Below are 20,601 nucleotides of genomic sequence, written 5' to 3' on the forward strand. Positions count from 1 at the left end.
GCATATGGCAATCTCAGAACATCAGTTTTATTCTGAAACGGCCGATCATAGTGTGCATAGTAATATCTGTTACCCAATTACTACTCATCGGTACTCTATAGTGTACCTCCCTATATCACTTGTTAGGAAATATGTAAACAGTTTACGTTACATGAACATATTGGTCTAAAGCTTCAGTAAAAAAGGGAGTGTCAATTCAAACGAAAGGTTTACATCTTGTGAACTTGTGATCCATTCATCCAAATCAAAGTAAGTCTGGGCTTACTCTTCGTTAAATCATCCGGGATGACAACAATGACTGGTGTGTTGTAGTATTTTATCTTAATATAATCTCGTAAGCTGATGGTTTGTGAAGTCGACAGTGGTACTGGTTGAAGTGCTTCTCTTGTTTTTGGCGGAAAAACTCCACACAATAAATTTTCTAGAAGATGAATGTCCTTTATTTATCAGTAGAAGTAATTAAATAAACAACACGACTTGGTTCCACCTTTCACAAGACGTATACAAGACTTGGTGAGCTAATCCCATGAAGTAGGCTATGGGACACCATTGCGCTTTTAGTGATGCGTCTGTTGGCATGACAATTGGTCGCTTGAAAAAGGACAGTACTGGAAGGTGATCTTGTAGACAACGTATTAATGTTGTTATATTCACTAGAATTTATTTCTTGCTCGAGAAAATTGCGCAATGGTCATGTACATACAACTCTCGAAAATAAACTTGGCATCTATCCCATACCATTATGTCAGTTAAGGTCCAATTTTCGCTGCTGTGGGAGGAGAGAGGTGGGCATCACGAGGACCAGAGATCGACCAGTGACACCTCAGGTGGCTCGACATTGTTTTCTTCGTGCAATCTCATTCTAGAGTAATAAAGTCAATGAGAGTGGTTAGACACCACTGCAATTAAAAGATAGCTTTAAGGACGACATGAAAGCTCTCTAGACAGATTGATAGTTTACTCCTGCGGAATGAAGTCTAACGACAACCAGGAACTGAGGTAACAAGAAAGGAAGTTTAAAGATGAAAGACTCGAACACATCAAAGGACAGTATAGAAACCTGCAATAGAACCTCCGCTCCAAACTTCCTATGTACAGCCACAACAAACGCTGCAGTTCATCAAACTAACTTTTTATCGTCTTGCAAGACGGGAGGAGGACAAAATATATCTGTAAGAATGTATATATGAATGTATACATGTATAAATGCATGAATGCATTGAGAAGACCGGAAGTTTAATTTTGTGCCTATTAGGTCTAAGTACTGTGTAAGCTGAACATTCAGGCTTTTAAGAAGTTTGCACCAATGACAGTTTATTGTGTATATTATTTCATCTTTATTTCGACAAGCTACAAGGGAACCGGAAAACCACAGACGAAACAAAAGTCTGCTTTCTAATGTCTGATCAGTTCGTTTACACATTCTGATAGAAAAACTACCCAAGGAATCAAAGCAAAGAAATGCCACGCAGGGTTCACTGTTTTCGATACCCTGTAGGTTCTAAAACATCTATGTTTCTTAATGTCGATACACAGTGTTGTCCATAGGAATGGGAATCCCATGGGAAACGTCCCATGGGATGGGATGGGATGGGACAGCACACATTTGTATTTCCCATGGTAGTCGATACTTGATATTGCAAAATAAATTTACTGTTATTTCATTCATCAAGGATTTAAATCTTTCCTCTGAATCATCTATTGTATGTGAAGTAGCAGGAATTATAGAACAAAAGCCGAAAAGTGGTTTTCAGTGTTGTCCATAGGATTGTTAATACCATGGGAATCCCATGGGAAACATCCCGTGGGATGGGACGGGATGGGACAGGCATAAATTGGCATGGGACGGGATGGGACGGGATAGAAAAATATGTCCCATGGACAACCCTGTCGATACAAAATAGCTAAAGTAAGCAAGAACATTGCAGCATTTGTAAACACGTTACATGGTATGTATTAATGAAAGAACAATATGTTATAAAAATTGTGGCATGATTACAAGTAGGAACATACCACAATGTTGTACAACCACAAATTTTTGCTAGTTATAGTTATATGAGATATTACAAAAGAATGTATGACAAGATTGTGACAAAGAACTTTTTTTAACAATATGCTTGCTTTTACATACAGCTTTATTCATATTGAAATTACAACCAACACTACAGGATATGTTTGCCATATACTACGTCGTTTGGTCTTCCTTGTCTTGTATTTAGTAATTTCATTTCCCTTGAGATATTTAAAGGAACACAACCACCCGGATATGAGGAACATAGTTCTATTTTTAATCTCTTACAGATTTACAATAGAACCGATTTTCTTACGATTCTAGTTTTAAAATTAGTGTGTCTGGAGACCTTAATAATTAAAGCAAAATTTACTCTATGCCATAAATACTTACAAATATTACTGGAAATATTAGTAAGTAAGAAATGAACTTTTTCACAATCAATAGCATATTTAGCAACACACTTTGCCGCATAGAAGCGAGCTCATTGCTATAAAGCAAAATAGTAATACAAAAATCAAAGGAAGAATTACAGGCTGTAAACTGCATAACACAAAGAGGCTAAAGGGATGGAAACAAAATATTGAGAACAGTAAGCACACCAATAGCCGTAAAAAAAGTCAGATGATCACCGAGCGAGCTATAGAGAAGAGCATTAATAGATGGTGGCCATTTTAGCCCTGCTCATGTCCTCTGATTCATACTCAGTTCTGCTGAAGAGCGGACAAATATGCATATTACATAACAGCACAGTACATGTTATCTCTCAAGAATCTGGGTATAAAATGATATAACTTCGCTAAGAGTCCGGGATTCTTACCTGAAACTAACTCTTCTTTAATCTCTTCTACGGAGTGGCCAGTCTTCTCGGCCTCTTTTGTAATTATTTGGTTGAAATTTTTGACAAGATGGTTTGAGTAATAGGACCCATTATTCCGAGTTTTAAGGTCGACCACACGTTGCAGCAGTCTTTTCGCTTCCTCATCCGTGGAGGATGGGTTTGTGAGATCCTCGCTGAAGCAGACAAAACGGTTGCCAGCTTCTTTTAGCAGTTTTAAAAAATCAGAAGGAAAAGTCTTTTCATTCTTCTGCAATTTTTCTTGGAAATCCTTTTGAGTGACTGCGGTTACGACAAGAATAAGGTATTTAGTCATCTCCTGGCCAAAAACAGTTTTTAAATTTTCATACGCTTGTATTTCCTCTTTTGTAAAGCGACTCGATCCTCTGATTACAAAGCAGATGGCGTCAGGTCCCGGCACCATGGTCGCTACACTCTTGGCGATCTCCGTTTCCACTTCACCTTCAGGTCGATTAGTGTCACAAACCCCTGGTGTATCAGTTACCTGTAACACCATTTAGGCAAATAACTAAAGATATGTATTAACAGCAATAAGCATTTAATTGCGCCTTTCAGGTTATTGGTTTACTGCACTTTACAGAAGTGACATATAAACTACAGAAAGGGATGGAAAATACAAAAGTGAGAAGAAATATGTAGCAAACGAAATGGAAAGAGATAATGGTGAATACAAGCTACGATTCTGGAATATTTCAATATCCAGCTCAGAACACTTAACCCCTGTGTCAGGGACCTAGTCAGACTACTAGTACTGAGTGCACGTGTGCGGGCGAAAGCTTTGAGGGATTGGAGTTTCTGGAATGCGTGCCTGTTTGATTAAAGAAGAAAGAAAGAAAAGGTGTGACTGGAGAGGGAGAGAGCGGCTGGGACACGGAGGTGGACGGAGCATTCAGAGTAGAGAGCCATGGCCTAGCCCTAGACACTGTGCCTCACTAGAATGTAGGAGATCGACTAGAATTTTTTTAGGTGGTTGTGTTAGTCGAAATGTCATTGCCAAGACAGTGAACATTCATAGTAAATGTGGATTTTGTAGTTGTGAAAGAAGAGCCTTTGTGTTGGGTGACTGTGTGTTTTCATTATATTTATTTTATATTATCTTTGGCAGACTCGTACAGGCGAATCATTTTTTTATGAGAGTGAAAGAGCGCGCAATTGTCGGACCCACTGGTGTGCTGGAAAGAGTGTAAACGAGAGACACTAGCGGTGTCGTGACACCCTATGAAAAATCTTAACACTAGTTAAAGCTTTATTGCGAGGTAAAACAGTATTGTATGTGGTTCTTAGAAGCCTGTACTGTCTTTGTTTGGAATTTTTTGCAATCTGTTGTAAGGTAAAATTATGATGTCTTTTTAAATCCCGCGTTTTATTAGTTTTTGCACACTGAAAAAATGAGAGAACCTCAATGTCGTAGCCACATCTGGAGACCTTCTTCCATTTACACTCGCCAGTCACTGAGCTCATTCCACACTGTGGATCAAAAAACGTCTCTCCAAGAATGGTGTTGCCCGTAGTGCTCTTTCCATTTCCGGTCTTACCTATCAGCAGAATGCGGTAAGCTGACATCTGAAAAAAGCAGATACAAAGTTTCTCTCTTTCTGACTCGCTGTGGCGCAGTGTGTGTACACCATGTTCGTGGGATCGCTTAGATTCATGGTCATATTAATCTTAAAATGAATTGATCGTGGCGTTTGTCTGTGTGCGTTTGTAGGTGTGTGTGTTCTCAAATAAAATCCACACCGATTACTCGATAGCTACCAAATTAGCATACATATTCGTTTTAACAACGCAATTAAAGGAAAAGAAAAGGAGGAGGGGAGAAAAAGCGAGCAACTGAGCAACGACACACACACACTTAGCAACACGCCATATTTTGGTTGTCTCCCTTCACTGTGACTTCGGTTGTCGAAGATGTACTGTCACATTATGGAGGTATCAGGAGTACAAACACGGACACCATGCATAAATCGTGTTCGGACCTTTCGCCGCCGGACGTTTCGGCGTCGGACGTTTTGCCGACCGGCGTTTCGCCGCATTATGTCAGAGAGAGAGAGAGAGAGCTTACTTACTTCTCAAAGAATGAAAGTAACTACTAGATTACACAATAATTCTTTATTTCAAACAAATTTTACACACAGACTTCACACACAGTTCACTTTGATTGTCACAGATTATGCGCAACAGCTTTGAGAAAAAACATTGATACAATGGCGAGAGAAATGTGTGAGCTAAGGGGCGTCCCACACTTGACTTCGGCTAAAGGTCTCGCGTGAAATGCCGAAATGAAGTGCCCCGCGCCGAATCGTCCGGCGGCGAAAAGTCCGTGTACCGTATAAATACACTGACTGTGATAAAGTGAAAGTTCTAAATTTGACAGTAGCATCAAAATCAAAATTTAAAATTAAAATCAAATTACAAGAAATTAATAGTCCAAAAAAATAATAACTAGCGCTGAATATCTATATTACTTTTTTCGAAATCAGATCTTGCTATCTGAAAACTTAGATACCCTATACTAAACAAAAGAGATTCGATTTTCTTTTAACAAAAATATCATTGGCATCATCTTCAGAAGTAGTAAATACAGGCTAGTTTTCATAGCAAGCTCAATTTTTTTTTCTTAAAATGAATACTCGCTTAAACTGAGTAAACATGCTGTTTGCTGCTCAAGCAAACCATCAAAAATATATTATAATAAACACGGTAATTATGAACCTAGTTTATCAGAACAAGAAATAAGTATGCTATTAATCACGTCAGTTTTTAGATATATTTAAATATATATTATAATGTAATTATGCACAACAAATGAGAAAACATACCTTTTAAATCACTGTCTCTTGGCGATTATAGGGTTGTTTGGAAGATACGAAGTCTGAAAAGCTTGAGGCAAAGACCGTCTGTGACCCGAGTACAACACTGTTAGGATGTTTTAGTGAGACTGCTTGTCATGCAGCTCCGCCCTCATTAGCATATGTAATAGGGAGAGAGAGAGAGAAAGGAAAAGAGAGATAGCCGACAGCCGCAGTAGCAGGCACACATCACGGAAGTGTACACGTGGATTGCTGTCTGTCTGCCGAGACCAACGCTTAGCCTCTTGCGAAGCTCTCTGCTGTTAGTCTCGGCGAGCCTAAACAATGAATGTGACTAAACCGGAAACTTTGTATACACCAGCCTCGTTTTAGTAGTCAGATGGAAAAAAATCGTCTGCGAGCAGTTCAGTAATACAAGTTCGTGCTCACTCATTATTTTATTTGTTTCTTCCTTTTAAACTCCGTTCTGTATACACCTTTGGACACGTTAATAGGATTTTCCAGAAACTGTTTAAGTAAATGCTTTGATGCTGGCAGCAGTACGAGTCATCCAGGCGAGGAAATATTTTATAGGATTGTATACACATAAGTCTGCACATTAATACATATAAACACACTCGCACATATTCCTGTTCTTCATTGATTGGAGAAATATTGGGTCCCTACTAATCAATGGAGCAGCATTTGCTCTAAGAAAGATGATTAAGCAATTCCGAATACGAAAACGTCTGAACAGTTTAATTATGTTTAAGAAGGAACATAAAAACATTTTACTTAATTAAAAGATAGCGTTTCATAATCACAGCAGCAATCCATTTCTGAAATCTTTGTGATATGGTCGAATTTTAAGAGAGATACACTAGGGGCAAACATTGTAATCGAATGTAACTTCCGTATATAGCAAAGCTGAAACAGTCTAGTAAAAACGTTAGTAGTTGATGGTTCCTTCCAAAGGGACTGTTTCCAACAACCATTTAGCACCAAGAGTATCTAACGGGGTTAAATAGCAATGCACGAAAAACAAGAAAAACAGCTCTTTCATTCTTTCTCTGTGCTCTACACTATTTCCACCAGTCCATCTGAACGATCTAGAGGTGCTGTTCTGTTTTTTATGATAATTAAATTTCAGATAAGAGCTTATTTCCCCAAATCTAAGTCATTACCCTTTGCCGTTTTTCAGAAATACGACTACAGTCAAACGGTCTGTGTAGAAAGAGGTCATAACTAGAAATCTGGATTGTATCAGTATGATAATAGCTACAGCCGATAGTCCGCCCTATGCTCCACTGGGGTGTGATTAGGAACAAAAAGACAGCCGATGGTATGGCTAGATATGTTATCAGGGTTACCTGTGAACAAACGTGTTGTCGCCAGTTTGACATGTATGTGCATGCTGTTGTCTCTAAGCAAGATGCTCGATAACTAAAGGAAGGGTAGGGATTAAACCTGTGGTGACTATAACTTTACAAAATATTTCCACTTTCATTGATCACTCATTTAGTACACAAGTGAAGACGACAGAGAGACAGACAACGAATAATTGATGTCTCTTTTTCTTTACCTTTGTGTAGCACGTTGGGCATTTGGTGTCATTTTGATGTTACTCGTATATATTGTTTACATCTGTCTTTCTCTCAGTGAGTCACGACTTTACAGTGTTCTAGTTATAGACACTTGTACATCGCGCTTTTGATCTTTTGTACTCAGAACTGCAACACGTTCTGGACACGGCAGTCACATGACCTACCCTCTCAGAATTGAAACGTGATATTAGTGCATTCCTTTATAGAGTAAACAATAGTGTCAATGAAGAGTTTGAGCTGATATAGATTTGACTGCTTGCGTTGAATGCCCATGTGAACTAACACAAGGTGAGGCGTTTAGCCCTGTGCTGTTCACTTTGCAGAGGGTACCAATAAGTATATGAAACATTGCATTTAGTTGACTGAAGTGTTTTATTATTTACGTTTTATAGATAATGATAGAATAAGACCTAAAAACATCAGTTGAACACAGTATGTACACTAGAATGAAACTCTTTATACTTAATCTTATTACCTCGAAGAAAGGTATTTTGCATTTTATCGTATGATCGTATGGAGACTAATGGTTTAATGGTTTACTATATTTGCACTAAAGTATTTAAGTGTACGTCTAGTTTTTAATTCTAATAAAACCAGAAGCCCTCGTCACTAATAAGGATACTTTATCACACAGTAATATATTATTAAATATCTGTTTGTTTGATTCTACCACATCACTAGGGTTATGCTCTAAGCCAGGGGTGGGCAGGTACGGGAATCGGACGAGGTAGAATATCAGAGAAATAAAAATAACTTAAATCAGAGTGAATCAAATTTATAATTATTTTATACGAGCCTTTACATGAAAGTAGTGGAGAATGAAGAGAAAAGTTTTTTTTATGTCGATTGCATGCTTAGAGTTTGAGTCGTACTCACAATTTGAACATGCTGGAGTTTATTTAGGGATAGAAAAGGCATCTGGCGAGCAGATAACTACAGCAGAGAAATAGAGATATTTAAACAAAACAAACAGACGAGGATGCAGGAAGTCTTATTGAAAAAGTTTTACCGGATCGGACTAATATTGCGTTAACTAATGATATGTACCTCTTTAGACGCTAGAAAAAAACTTGTCTAGAGATGAATGAGACATCACAGTAAAACCAGTATGCTTGGTTAAAGATAAAAATTTAGCATCCCTCATTCTTTCGTTCGTCCCATACTAGTAACGGTCTTTGAGGGAAACACGTATAAGCAAGTCTTATGATAAGGTTCACCACTCACGTCTGCTATTAGCATTGGTACAAAGGTTCTGCAAGCCGTCTTTTCTTCTTACAACTTTGGAATCGGTCACCTTCAAAGGTATCTTGAAAGACGGTTCACAGGATGTCGTGCGTGGTCGCGGACGAACCAGAGCAGCTCACGTCGCTTGATTTATAGAAGGCCTTTATGTCTTCTAGGAATGTTGAAATCGTGCTTCGTGCAATGTAATTAGTTTTATGTTTCCTTTGCGAGATACGGAACAGATTTCACAGGAACACGTTCACAAATGCCTGAATTCTTTTGTCGGTATCACGAAGCAGTCTACCTTCCACATTCTGCAAGCAGGACTGGTACTACGAAGCACTTGTATGTGTCATACTTCATCGTAGTCACCTGACGTGGCTACACTGGATTGCTGAAATTGCTGTTGCAGTCCTGATTGAAATATGTTGTAAAGCTGCCATCTTTGAGAAGGTGGTCTCTAGGTACTTAAAGTTGTTTACCTTGTCTACCCGTGTTCCGTTCGTGTAGATATCGGCTTTGCCGCTGCCAGTGACCACCAGTTTGTCAGCTTTTCATTCCTCATGCGGTCAAACTGTCTGTCATTGTGTAGGTTCGGTTTGTGTCACTAACTCAGGTCAATGTCGTTTTCAAAATGCAGCCTGAATATCGGCTTTCCATCAATTTTCTCAAAACACTACAGCAACCTTACCGGACTCCTACTGATGGAGTTTCTTGTTTCAAAGAAATGTCCAATACTGTTCTTTACTAGTACAGCGCTGCTTGAGCTCTTATGTAGTTCTTTGATGCAAAAATCTCATCTTAAATATCTAGTTTTCGAATGACGTACCTAAGCTTCTTGTACCAGACTGTGTCAAAAGCCTTTACAAAGTCTGTACATATGTCACAGAGGTTCCACTGATGAAGATGTTTTCTACAAGAATGAGACAGTTAAAATTCTGTTTATCTGTGCTTCTTTATGGTCTGCAAGCAGCCTGTGGTTTCTTCTAGCCGTTCTTCAGAGGAGTTGTTGATTGCTTTTAGCATTACTTTACTTGGGCCGATAACTAGGATAGCTTTTCTATACTTTCCGCATTGTTGTTTCTTTTCTTTAAAGAGGTTATGACTTGCGAATGCGTCTATTTTTTCGGTCATTTCTTTTTGCTCACAGAGCATTGAGACTACAACCTTGTTTGAGCATCTTAGCTGAAAAGTTTGTCCACACCAACGGATTTTTCCCCCTTTAGATTACATACTGGTCTCTCAACCTCTTTTCATAAGACTAGTGGTTCTACGTGTTTGCTGATTCTTGTCTGGTTGTTTCAAGGATGTTAGCATCGCTTGTCATCATGTTGACTTATAATAATATAAACTGATTTTACTCAGTCAGCGTACTATCTTAAAGAAACACGTAACAAGGATCGTAACGGGAACGACGGAGTAACACAAGTTTTCTTGAACACGAAAGCGAGGAAAATAATAATAATTGATTATTAATACGTCTGACTGTGAGGAGCACCGTATTGCTGCGTGTGAGTGTCCCTGTACGGGATAAATTTCTTTTACCAAACCGCGTCCATTTTGTGACCGTTGGTTAGATCTATAGATAGTCAGAAACGGACTGAAACGGACTACATGTGCGGCCAATCGGGACTATCTGGCTGTTTACAACACTCCCTTCAGTGACTGAGTATCGTCCCTACCAAGCAGATCTATTACAATCCCAATACCTAGTTGAATCGGCGATAGATCTGCCATGATCGTGCTATGAGCAGTGTAGTCTATGCGTGTGTGCCTGTGAGTGGAGCAGTGTAGTCTATGCGTGTGTGCCTGTACGGCAGACTTTCACACTTCGATGGGTTAGAGTGGCGACACAGTCATGCTGATCTACAGTCGAAACTTTCTGCTATCGCTGCGGCAGAAGGCCACACAGGCCCCTGTTGTGAATTTCAGTGACATTCCGACACAGGGCGGGCAAAGAAAAAAGAGAGGATCTAGAGGAGGAGTCAGACACAGACTGAAGAGGAGAGGGTGCCGACATCCACTGCCAGCCATCACCCTGTCGAATGTGCGGTCTCTCCACAACAAGCAGGATGAGCTCTCTGCGCTCATTAAATTCGATGGAGACTACCGACGTTGTGATCTCTTCTGTTTCACTGAAACATGGCTAACAGAGGAGGAGACATTCGGACTTGAAGGATACACAACGATTCGATTTGACAGGAATGCACAAGCGACAAACAAGCATGTAGGGGGAGGCTTGTGTATGCTTGCAAATGAGAAATGGGCCACGAACTACACAGTACGAGAACAGACTAGTACCCCCCATTATGAGATACTGACAGTGTCCTTCAGGCCGCATTATTTACCTCGTGAATTCGGCCAAATCACTGTGGTCCTCGTCTATGTGCCCGGCCCAGACTTCAACCTTGCAGCTGAGCACATTGCAGACACATATAATCGAGCGACAACAAGATCAGTTGATCAGCCTGTGTTTTTGCTCGGTGACTTCAACCGCTGTGATGTCTGTAAGCTGCTCCCCTGTCTCCATCAATACGTCACGTGTCCCACCCGCCTCGACAGAACGCTAGACAGGTGTTTCGGTAATGTGCCGGCCGCTTATGTTTCCAAGTGCCGGCCGCCGCTGGGCAGATCGGACCACAACATTGTTCATCTGCTACCCACATACAGACAGCTCCTTAAACGTGAAAAGCCGACAACACTATGTATTAGGACCTGGACAAATGAAGCAACTGAGCTGCTCAGAGACTGCCTAGAGGTCACTGACTGGGATCTGTTCTTCACTACCTGTGGAGACGACCTGGACTGTCTGGCAGACACAATCACCTCTTACATCACCTTCTGTGAAGAGTCTGTCATCCCTACCAAGCAGATCTGCAGCTATCCAAATAACAAACCATGGCTAGGTAAAGGACTGAAAGCACTGTCTCAATGAAAAGAAGATAGCTTTTATGCAAGGAGACAAACAGAAAGTGAAAGAAAAGGAGAAGGAGTTCAGGGCAAAGGCAAGAACGGCTAGAGTGGAATACAGAAAGAAGGTAGAAAAGCAATTAATTGAGGGCAACGCAAGAGATGCTTGGAAGGGCCTGGACACCATGATGGGTAGAGAACGCAAGACACAGAGAGTAAAGTGTGATGACCCAGTGTCATTTGTTAATAAGCTCAACACTTTCTACGCGCGGTTTGATGTGAGAGACTTCAGCAATGAAGCAGAAAATATCTGTTCTTCACTGTCGGCAGCCACTGTCACCATCTGTGAGGGAGATGTTGTCAGAATTCTCTCTCATGTGAACCCACGTAAAGCTCCTGGACCTGACCACGTGCGAGGCAAAGTACTCAAAGAGTGTGCTAGTCAGCTGAGTGGTGTTTTTACCAGACTTTTTCAGCTCTCCCTTGACTCTCATAGTGTCCCCCGCGTGTGGAGAACATCCACAATAATACCAGTGCCAAAGAAGCCTCATGCTACCAACTTGAAAGACTTTCGACCTGTGGCTCTCACGTCTGTTGTGGCCAAGTGTTTGGAGAGAGTTTGTGGGAAGATTGTTAATCCCCACCATGGCTGATCGCCTGGATCCTTTGCAGTTTGCCTACAAGCCACGCAGGGGGGTGTCTGATGCAACTCTCACGCTTTTAAATACTATCCTACAACACTTGGACACTTCTGGCACCTATGTTCGGGTCCTGTTCATGGACTTTTCCAGCGCCTTCAACACGGTCCAGCCACACCTTCTTGTACAGCGCCTACTAGACCTGGATGTCAACACTGGCCTAGTTCTATGGATCAGATCATTCCTGAAGGACCGACCACAGAGGGTGGGTTTCAGAGTTCCACCGACAGGTACTATAGGGTCCAGCAGCTCGTCTGACGGAGTTTATTTGTCAGTGGATGGAATGATTCTGTCAGATGAGCAGATCCTCAACACGGGTACCCCTCAGGGATGTGTGCTTTCCCCCATCCTGTTCTCTGTATATACAAATGGGATTACTATTAACAGTGCTATTCTCAAACTTGTTAAATATGCAGATGACATGGCCCTTGTGGGCTGCCTGAAAGACGAGCAGTCCCTGTCACAGTACCTGGCCTGTGTGGGGGAGCTGGAGGAGTGGTTTGACCGCAGCTTTCTGGATCTGAACGTTGACAAAACGGAGGAGATGGCCTTTGGAAGAGCCTACGAAGGAAGAGATGGCACAACCCCTCTCTCCCCACCACTCCAAATCAAGGGACAGCAGGTTCAGAGGGCTGCTGTGTTTAGGTACCTTGGTACAGTGATCGACGGGAGGCTCTCATTTAGTGATCACGTGAACCAAGTGTACAAAAAGGCCCAGCAACGGCTGTACCTTCTGAGGAGACTTCGCAGCTTCGACGTCAGCTCTGGGGTGCTGGAGACTGTGTACAGGTCTCTTGTTGAGAGCATCCTCTCATTCAACATTGCTGCCTGGTATGGTCACCTACTAGTCAAAGACAAGGCAAGGCTGGCCAGAATCATCCACCAGGCAAATAAAATTATTGGACAAGCACAGCTGCCACTTTCTGACTTGTACCTTCATGCAGTCAGAAGGATGGCACATAACATCATTTCGGACCTGAAACACCCTCTCCACACCAGCTTCCAGCTGTTGCCCTCAGGCAGGCGCTATAAGGTACCACGCATAAGGAAAGCTGCCTACCAGAGGTCCTTCGTGCCAGCAGCCATCACCATCCTAAATAAAGGCACAAGGACTCAGGAGGAATCAAACAGAGACTGAAGAAGAGTGAGTGCTGACATCTGTTGTCAGCCATCACCTCGTGTGTCATTCTTGTCAATGACATTTTCTGGACGCAGCCGCGGTAAAGTTGAAGAAAAATGAACAATTAGCAAAATAAACAACTGATCAATGCTTACGTGTCATCTACGGTGTCACCGATCACCGCAACTAAAAAATATATCCATGGTATTCATATTGCCATGGCATAGCGTCGCACGAACTGTTTCATCCTACACTTTGTGCGAGTTTGCTGCCTGTCTCGCGGTAAGTCGCTGCGATCTGCACGGTTCGGACACGATAGGGACTGTCATTTCTGGTACTGTCATCTGACACCACAGACACTGTTACTTCTGGCACCACAGGCATTGTCACAAGAGTTCTGTGGTGATGGTTTGGAAGAGTAGCATACCACCCTGGCGTTTCCTCTTCACTGTCGTCATCCTGAAGGTATGGCGCTCCCGCAGTTGAATGTCCTTTATCTTGGAGTATACCAAATGATCGTCTAGGTACACAAGAAGGACTGAAATTAAAAAGTTCGGCATGGTGGTCTGCATTAACCTCTGGAAAGTGGCTGGTGTGGACGTCAGACCCATTGGCATCCTGGAACGGGCGTGTTGCCAGCGGCCCTAGCCAGTCCTTTTGTTGACAATGTCTTCTCAAGATGAGCTTCATGCACGGCTGCCTGTACTGCCTGCGCCACATCTGCGGTAGAGTCCATTATCCGATCAAGAACGTTCTTCCCTAGTAGAAGCGACACGCGCCTCCTGCGCTCACTTGTGACCACATCGACCTTGACCACCAGGATAGGAACGTCCTCAGACGCTGGCCGTAAACATGTCCACCACCGCCACTCCTGAGTTTGTTTTAGCTGTAAGTCCTGTATGTGCCCTCGTGCCCACTCGTCAGTGACCGTCGTTACCTCACTGCCGGTGTCGAGCAACGCCATCACTCTAATGCCATAAATGACAACCTCCGCCGTCGGACACTTTCCAGTCAGGCCAGCTACACTTTATTTCCCTGTCATCCTGTTACGGAAAACGGGGGCAGTCACTTTCCCTGACCGGTCGGGCTGCAGTCCTCCGAGATGGTGTCAATCGCCGCCACTTCGACGCTCTGCGCCGCCTTCTACCTCGCCTGCTTAAATTCTGGAGCTTCGCGGCGTATTCGTCAACCACCTCATCACGTTGCTGTGGCACTGAATTTTTTTTTCTTTCCGTTCGCCGTACGCCTCCACTAGGACACCCAAGATCTTTCTCGGCGTATCTCTTGCGTCATGCGGAAGCATCATAACTCGACGTCTGGCAGGTCCCTCCAGCGAGCTCAAGATGTAACCACGAGCCGCATTCTGACACATCGGGTTTAGGGCGAGAGCTAACTCGACCTCTGTTTCAATCTCGTCGACACTCGTTGGTCCACCGGCAAACTACTGAAAGCGGACTAACTAGTATGCTCGTAGAGCCTCTGCCCACCCAACGGATAGCATCATGGTCCTCTCTATGTACTAATCTTCTGTCGTGGGCTTCTGCCCGTGATGAACAAATGTTTCTTTTTGTTAAGCAGTGCTTTTAGGCCCTTGGTCACCCAAGGTTTGTTGTTAGGATAAACATACACTGCTTTGATGGACTGGTGCAATCAACACTATTTTACTCCTCACTTTTACTTCTAACTGTGTGTTAAATGTCTGTATGGGTATGTGAGCAAAGACAAATTTCTGTCCTCCTGGGCAGACAATAAAGTCTGTTTTGATTTGATTTGATTTTGATTTGATTAATCACACACACACACACACATGGTCATGTCGTAAGATTCTGTATAAGAAACAACCTTGTAACTTTCTGTTAGCTTTAATTGATGTGGCTTTCCAACTACCTTAGCGGTTTCCCGATATTTGTTATTTCATCAAACTCATAGTTGACCTGTTTCGATATATGTGTAATGTCTCAAGGGTCTCCTAAGTTTTAGTGTGTGTGTGTTTTAAATATGAATCCCAGATAAAACAGTTGAGTTGTTTGTTACCAATATTGGTAAATCACATGACAAAGCACGACGCGCTAGAGTATGTTTACCGCAGCCTAAAATGGTGAGTCGAAATCACGTTTGTTAGGCGCGGAAGGGGGTTGTCCCCCTTGTTGATTAGAGAGTAGAGTGCTGTCCCTTGGGGCTAGACGGTTGAAACGGGGGAAAGCGAGGACGATCAAGAAAAGCGTACAAGAGTGAGTTAAGGTTTCATGAGAAAAGACTGAGTTAAATTATTTGCGCGAGTCTATGGAGAAGGAAGACTATAGAGAGTTTTCGAGTGTAAAGAGACACGAAAATGGGAATAATTCCTTGCCTTGTCAAGGAGGAAGGAAGAAACAAAAGAAAACAAAGCGATTGGAAGAGGATCGTCATCAGCCGGTGTACTCTGCCTGGTCAGCACCTACTGTTGGAAGTTTAAAAGTGTAGTCGACAATTATTAAAACAATTACTCAAGGATATTTCAGGGAAGTTTTCAAGGACGGATATTTGAAGAAGTGTAGTTGTGTGTGTCTTAGTGTGAACGTTTCTGGACATCCTCAAAACTGTAAGTGAAAGTTTTGGGAAGTATTGAAATAAACATTGGTCCAACTAAAATTAAATGACGGAAGAGTCCTGACATAGATATGTTATTTATGGTTTATAGCCATGTTTAGGCATTGATGGTTGAGTTTTGTAAGTTGTCACCCTTTACGTTCCATAAATACAAGCTCCCGTACAAAGAAAGCCCACCTACAAATCTTTGTAATAAAGAATACGTGTGGGGCGAAGTGTATTGTCAGTGACCTGACTGAGCCGTCCCCAACACACGTTGATCAACTCTCCTGACTAGACAGCGCACCGAACAATTTCTTTTTAATTCTAATATTGTACACGAAGAAAAGCAATGGTTTAAACTAAAATTTGTGCTTAGCTATGTTGTTAAGTGCTTAACGTAGATAGATTAATATGTTGTAAATTAAGAATCTAAATTTAAGATGGATGTGACGCGTGGACCAATGAAATACCACGCAGTGTGAACATGTAGCGAGCGTAGCTGTTTTCCATGATGCGTAAGTTCTACGAAATCTATGTTTCTTAATACAAAATAATTAATATGTAAACAATAACACTGCAGCCCTTGTAGACACGTTACATGGTGTGTATTAATCTATAAATAATATGTTATAACAATTCAGAATTATTACAAGTAGGACCATACCGCCATGATGTACAACCACAAGTGTGCTAGTTTATTGCACGAGACATATACAAGTATTTTATGACAAGATTGTATATAGAGACGTGTTTTAACAAAGTGCTTGCTTTTACAGACAGCTTTTGAATATTGAAATGACAACCAACACTACAGGATATAATTGCCATATACTTCATTGTTTGGTCTTTCTTGTATTTAGTACTTTCATTTCCATTGAGATATTTTAAAGGACATGATCAACCAGATATGAGGAGCATAGTCCGGTGTTTCATCTTTTACAGATTTGCAATAAAACAAATGTTCTTACGATTGTAGTTTAAAATAAGTCTGTCGGAATACCTTAATAATTAAAGTAAAATTTGCTTACATCTTCTGATTCACACTGATTCGCAGGAGTTCTACTGGAGAAGAGCAGACAAATAGGAATATTACATAACAGCACAGCCCTTCACGGAAAGTCCGGGATTCTTATCTGTAACTAAATCTTTTTTAATCTTGTCTACGGAGTGGCCAGTCTTTTCAGCCTCTTTGGTAATTTCGTGGTCGATCTGTTTGACAAGATGATTTGAGTAATAAGACCCGTTATTCTGAATTTTAAGGTCGACCACACATTGCAGCAGTCTTTTCGCTTCCTGTTTCGTGGAGGATGTGTTTCTGAGATCATCGCTGAAGCAGACAAAACGGTTGCCAGCTTCTTCAAGCAGTGTTAAAAAACTAGGAGGAAGAGTCTTTTCCTTGTGCTGCAATGCTTCTTGGAATTCCTTTTGAGTGACTGCGGTTATAACAAGAATAAGGTATTTAGTCATCTCCTGGCCAAAAATGGTTTTTAAATTTTCATACGCTTGTATTTCCTCTTTTGTAAAGCGACTCGATCCTCTGATTACAAAGCAGATTGCGTCAGGTCCCGGCATCATGGTCGCTACACTCTTGGCGATCTGCATTTCCACTTCACCTTCAGGTCGATCAGTGCCACAAACACCTGGTGTATCAGTTATCTGTAACACCATTTAGGCAAATAACTAAAGATATGTATTAACAGCAATAAGCATTTAATTGCGCCTTACATGATTTGCTTCGAGCGCTTTATAGAAGTGATACATGTACTACAGATAGGAATGGAAAATACAAAAGTGAGGAGAACTATGTAGCAAAGGAAATGGAAAGAGATAATGGTGAATACAAGCTGTTACTACAAGCTACAATTATGGACTATTTCAATATCCAGCACAAAACAGATAATCCCTGTTAAAATTCTTAACACTAGTTACAGCTTGATTGTGAGGTAAAACTGTATTGCATGTGGTTGTTAGAAGCCTGTGCTGTTTTTATTTGTTTGTTTGTTTTTTTTGTTTTGTTTTGTTTTGTTTTTTGCAATCTGTTGTAATGTAAAATTATGATGTCTTTCTTAAATCCTGCGCTATGTTAGTTTTTGCACACTGAATTAATGAGAGAACCTCAATGTCGTAGCCACATCTGAAGGCCTTCTTCCATTTACACTCGCAAGTCCCTGAGCTCATTCCACACTGTGGATCAAAAAACGACTCTCCAAGAACGGTGTTGCCCACAGTGCTCTTTCCACTTCCGATCCTACCTATCAGCAGAATGCGGTAAGCTGACATCTGAAAAAAACAGATACAAAGTTTCTCTCTTTCTGACTCGCTGTGGCGCAGTGTGTGTACACCATGTTCGTGGGATCGCTTAGATTCATGTGTGCATGTGTGTGTGTGTTCTCAAATAAAATGCACACCGATTGCTCGATATGTTCCAAATTAGCATAAATGATCGTTTTAACAACGAATAAAGTAAAAGGGAAAGGAGGAGGGGACAAAAAACCAGCACACATACACACTAGCAAGACGCCATATTTTTTATTATCTCCCTTTACTTCAGGTGTCGAATATGCGCCATCACATTATTGGGGCATCAGGAGTACAAACACTGACACCGCTTACAAATACACTAGACACTGATAAAGTGACAGCTAGAAAGTTGACATTAAAATTAAAAAAATAGTAGTTGAAAAAATAATAACTAGCGATGAATAATTATAGTTCTTTTTTTTCCAAATCAGATCGTGCTTTCTTAAAGGTTTCAATAAGATATCCTATAGTAAGCAAAAGAATTTCGATTTTTTTTTTTGTTACAAAAATATCATTTGCTTCATTTTCAAAAAAAGTAAATACAGGATAGGTTTCAAAGCAAACTCAATTTTTTGTTCTTTTTAAATAGTCACGTTACATCCGCAAACAATATTGTAAACGCTTAGACTGAGTAACAATGAAGTGTGCTGCTCAAGCAGATCATCTAAAATATAGTACCATAAATTCGGTACTTATGAACCTCGTTTTTCAAAGGAGAAGTAAGCATGCTGTTAATCACTAGAGTATTGATATACAGCAGAAAAAATTATAATGTAAATATGAAAACGTATGAGAAAACATACCTTTAAATCACTGTCTCTTGGCGATTATCAGGATTGGAAGATACAAAGTCTAAAAAGCTTGAGGCAAAAACCGTCTGTGACCCGAGTTCAACACTGACAGGGTGTTTTACTGAGACTGCTTGTCACAAAACTCCGCCCTCATCAGCATATGTAATGGTGAGAGAGAGAGAAAGGAAAAGAGAGAGAGATAGCCGACAGCCGCAGTAGCAGGCACACATCATGGATGTGTATAGGTGGACTGCTGTCTGTCTGCCGAGACCAACGCTTAGCCTGTTATGAAGGTCTCCGCTGCTAGTCTCGGCGAGCCTAAACAATGAATTTGACTAAACCGGAAGCTTTGTACACACCTGCCTTGTTTTAGTAGTTAGATGGAAAAAAAAATCGTCTGCAAGCAGTTCAGTAATACAAGTTCCTGCTCACACATTATTTTATTTGTTTCTTCCTTTCAAATTCTGGTCTATACACACCTTCGAACCTGTTTGTGTGATTTTGCAGAAATTGTTTTAAGTAAATGCTTTCAAGCCTGCAGCAGTTCGACACATCCAGGCTAGGAAATCTTGTACATGATTGTATACACATACGTTTGCACATTAATAAATGTAAACACACGCGCAAAGATTCCTGCACCTCATTGATTGATTGGAGAAATATTTGTTCTCCACTAATTAAGGTGCAGAGTTTGCTCTAAAAAAGATGGTGAAATAATTCCAGTACAAAAACGTTTGAACAGTTGAATTATGTTTAAGAAAGAACATAAAAAGATTTTACTTAAGACAACGTTTCACAATGACAACAGCAAGACATTTCTGAAATCTGTGATATTGTAGAATTTTAATAGAAATACAGTTAGGAACGAGGGGTTGTCCCCCTTGCCTGCTTTGAGGCCGAGATTCTCACCCTTAACTGTGCACTAGATGGAATGCGTGGAAGTGAGTATGTTTTAAGAAAAGCGCGTACGATTGAGTGAAAGGTTCCCTGAACCCATGTAGTTGGGGAAAAACTGAGATCGGGTATTTCCACTTCAGTCGTCGAAGAAGAGAGACCGCAGCGTATTTCTGAGTAAAAAAGCCCGGGGAATAGGAATATTTCCTTGCCTAGTTATGGTATGAGACAAGTTGTTTTTATTTCTTTGGTTTTCTATATAACGGTGAGAGAATGGTGTGTAAACTTATATTTGGAATCATGAAAATAGAAAGAGTTATTATTGTTTTTGTTGTTGTTGTTGTTGTTGTTGTTGTTGTTGTAATAGCAGCAGTTAAAGTTCAATATTTTTTCCCAGAGAAGAAAAGACGAATTGGTGTGTATCATCGGCAGTCAGGTGTATCTGCTTAGGAGAGTTTTTCAAGGGAAATTTTTCAACAAATTTTATGTGTGTAAGAGTGAACGTTCCTGGACTTTACCAATCGTAAGTGAGAACTTTGGAACCACTGAAGTAACATGTGTTTATATAGATTGAACTACAGAGAGGTTTGCGAGTCATCTCTGTCATTGATGTGGTATTTATGGTTCGCAGTCCTTTTAATGGATTGATTTGAGTTACGTACACGTTGTTGTCCTAACCTAAAATAAATACAAGCTCCCGCATAATGTAGTAGTGTAATGCCAAGTACAAATGTTTGTAATCCGTTGTCAGAAAGGACACGTGTGGGACTTAGTGTGTTCTCTGTGTCTCGTGTGTCGTCCCCAACAGTAACTTCCATAGATGGCAAAG

At 41.0% G+C, this 20,601-nt stretch overlaps 2 protein-coding genes across 2 annotated transcripts; both read right to left on the reverse strand.

The window, feature by feature from the left end:
• Positions 1-1,852: 1,852 nt before the first annotated feature.
• Positions 1,853-5,789, reverse strand: LOC112574240 (GTPase IMAP family member 4-like). The gene is made up of 3 exons (XM_025255164.1): positions 5,690-5,789; positions 4,269-4,433; positions 1,853-3,354 (listed from the first exon to the last, which is right to left on the reverse strand). Exons 2-3 carry the CDS (start codon positions 4,431-4,433, stop codon positions 2,749-2,751), a joined length of 771 nt encoding a protein of 256 aa, XP_025110949.1. The 5' UTR covers positions 5,690-5,789; the 3' UTR covers positions 1,853-2,748.
• Positions 5,790-16,875: 11,086 nt separating this feature from the next.
• On the reverse strand, positions 16,876-18,974 carry LOC112574521 (GTPase IMAP family member 4-like). The gene is made up of 3 exons (XM_025255649.1): positions 18,891-18,974; positions 17,902-18,066; positions 16,876-17,442 (listed from the first exon to the last, which is right to left on the reverse strand). Exons 2-3 carry the CDS (start codon positions 18,064-18,066, stop codon positions 16,876-16,878), a joined length of 732 nt encoding a protein of 243 aa, XP_025111434.1. The 5' UTR covers positions 18,891-18,974.
• Positions 18,975-20,601: the final 1,627 nt, after the last annotated feature.

This window comes from Pomacea canaliculata, linkage group LG10, assembly GCF_003073045.1.
Source record: "Pomacea canaliculata isolate SZHN2017 linkage group LG10, ASM307304v1, whole genome shotgun sequence".
Classification (NCBI taxonomy): Eukaryota; Metazoa; Mollusca; class Gastropoda; order Architaenioglossa; family Ampullariidae; genus Pomacea; species Pomacea canaliculata.

Coding starts and splice junctions, on each gene's coding strand:
- LOC112574240 (XM_025255164.1), bottom strand. CDS start 4,433: ATGTCAGCTTACCGCATTCTGCTGATAGGTAAGACCGGAAATGGAAAG. Junction 3,355..4,268: donor GATGTGGCTACGACATTGAG/GTTCTCTCATTT, acceptor ATGGTGTTACAG/GTAACTGATACACCAGGGGT.
- LOC112574521 (XM_025255649.1), bottom strand. CDS start 18,066: ATGTCAGCTTACCGCATTCTGCTGATAGGTAGGATCGGAAGTGGAAAG. Junction 17,443..17,901: donor GATGTGGCTACGACATTGAG/GTTCTCTCATTA, acceptor ATGGTGTTACAG/ATAACTGATACACCAGGTGT.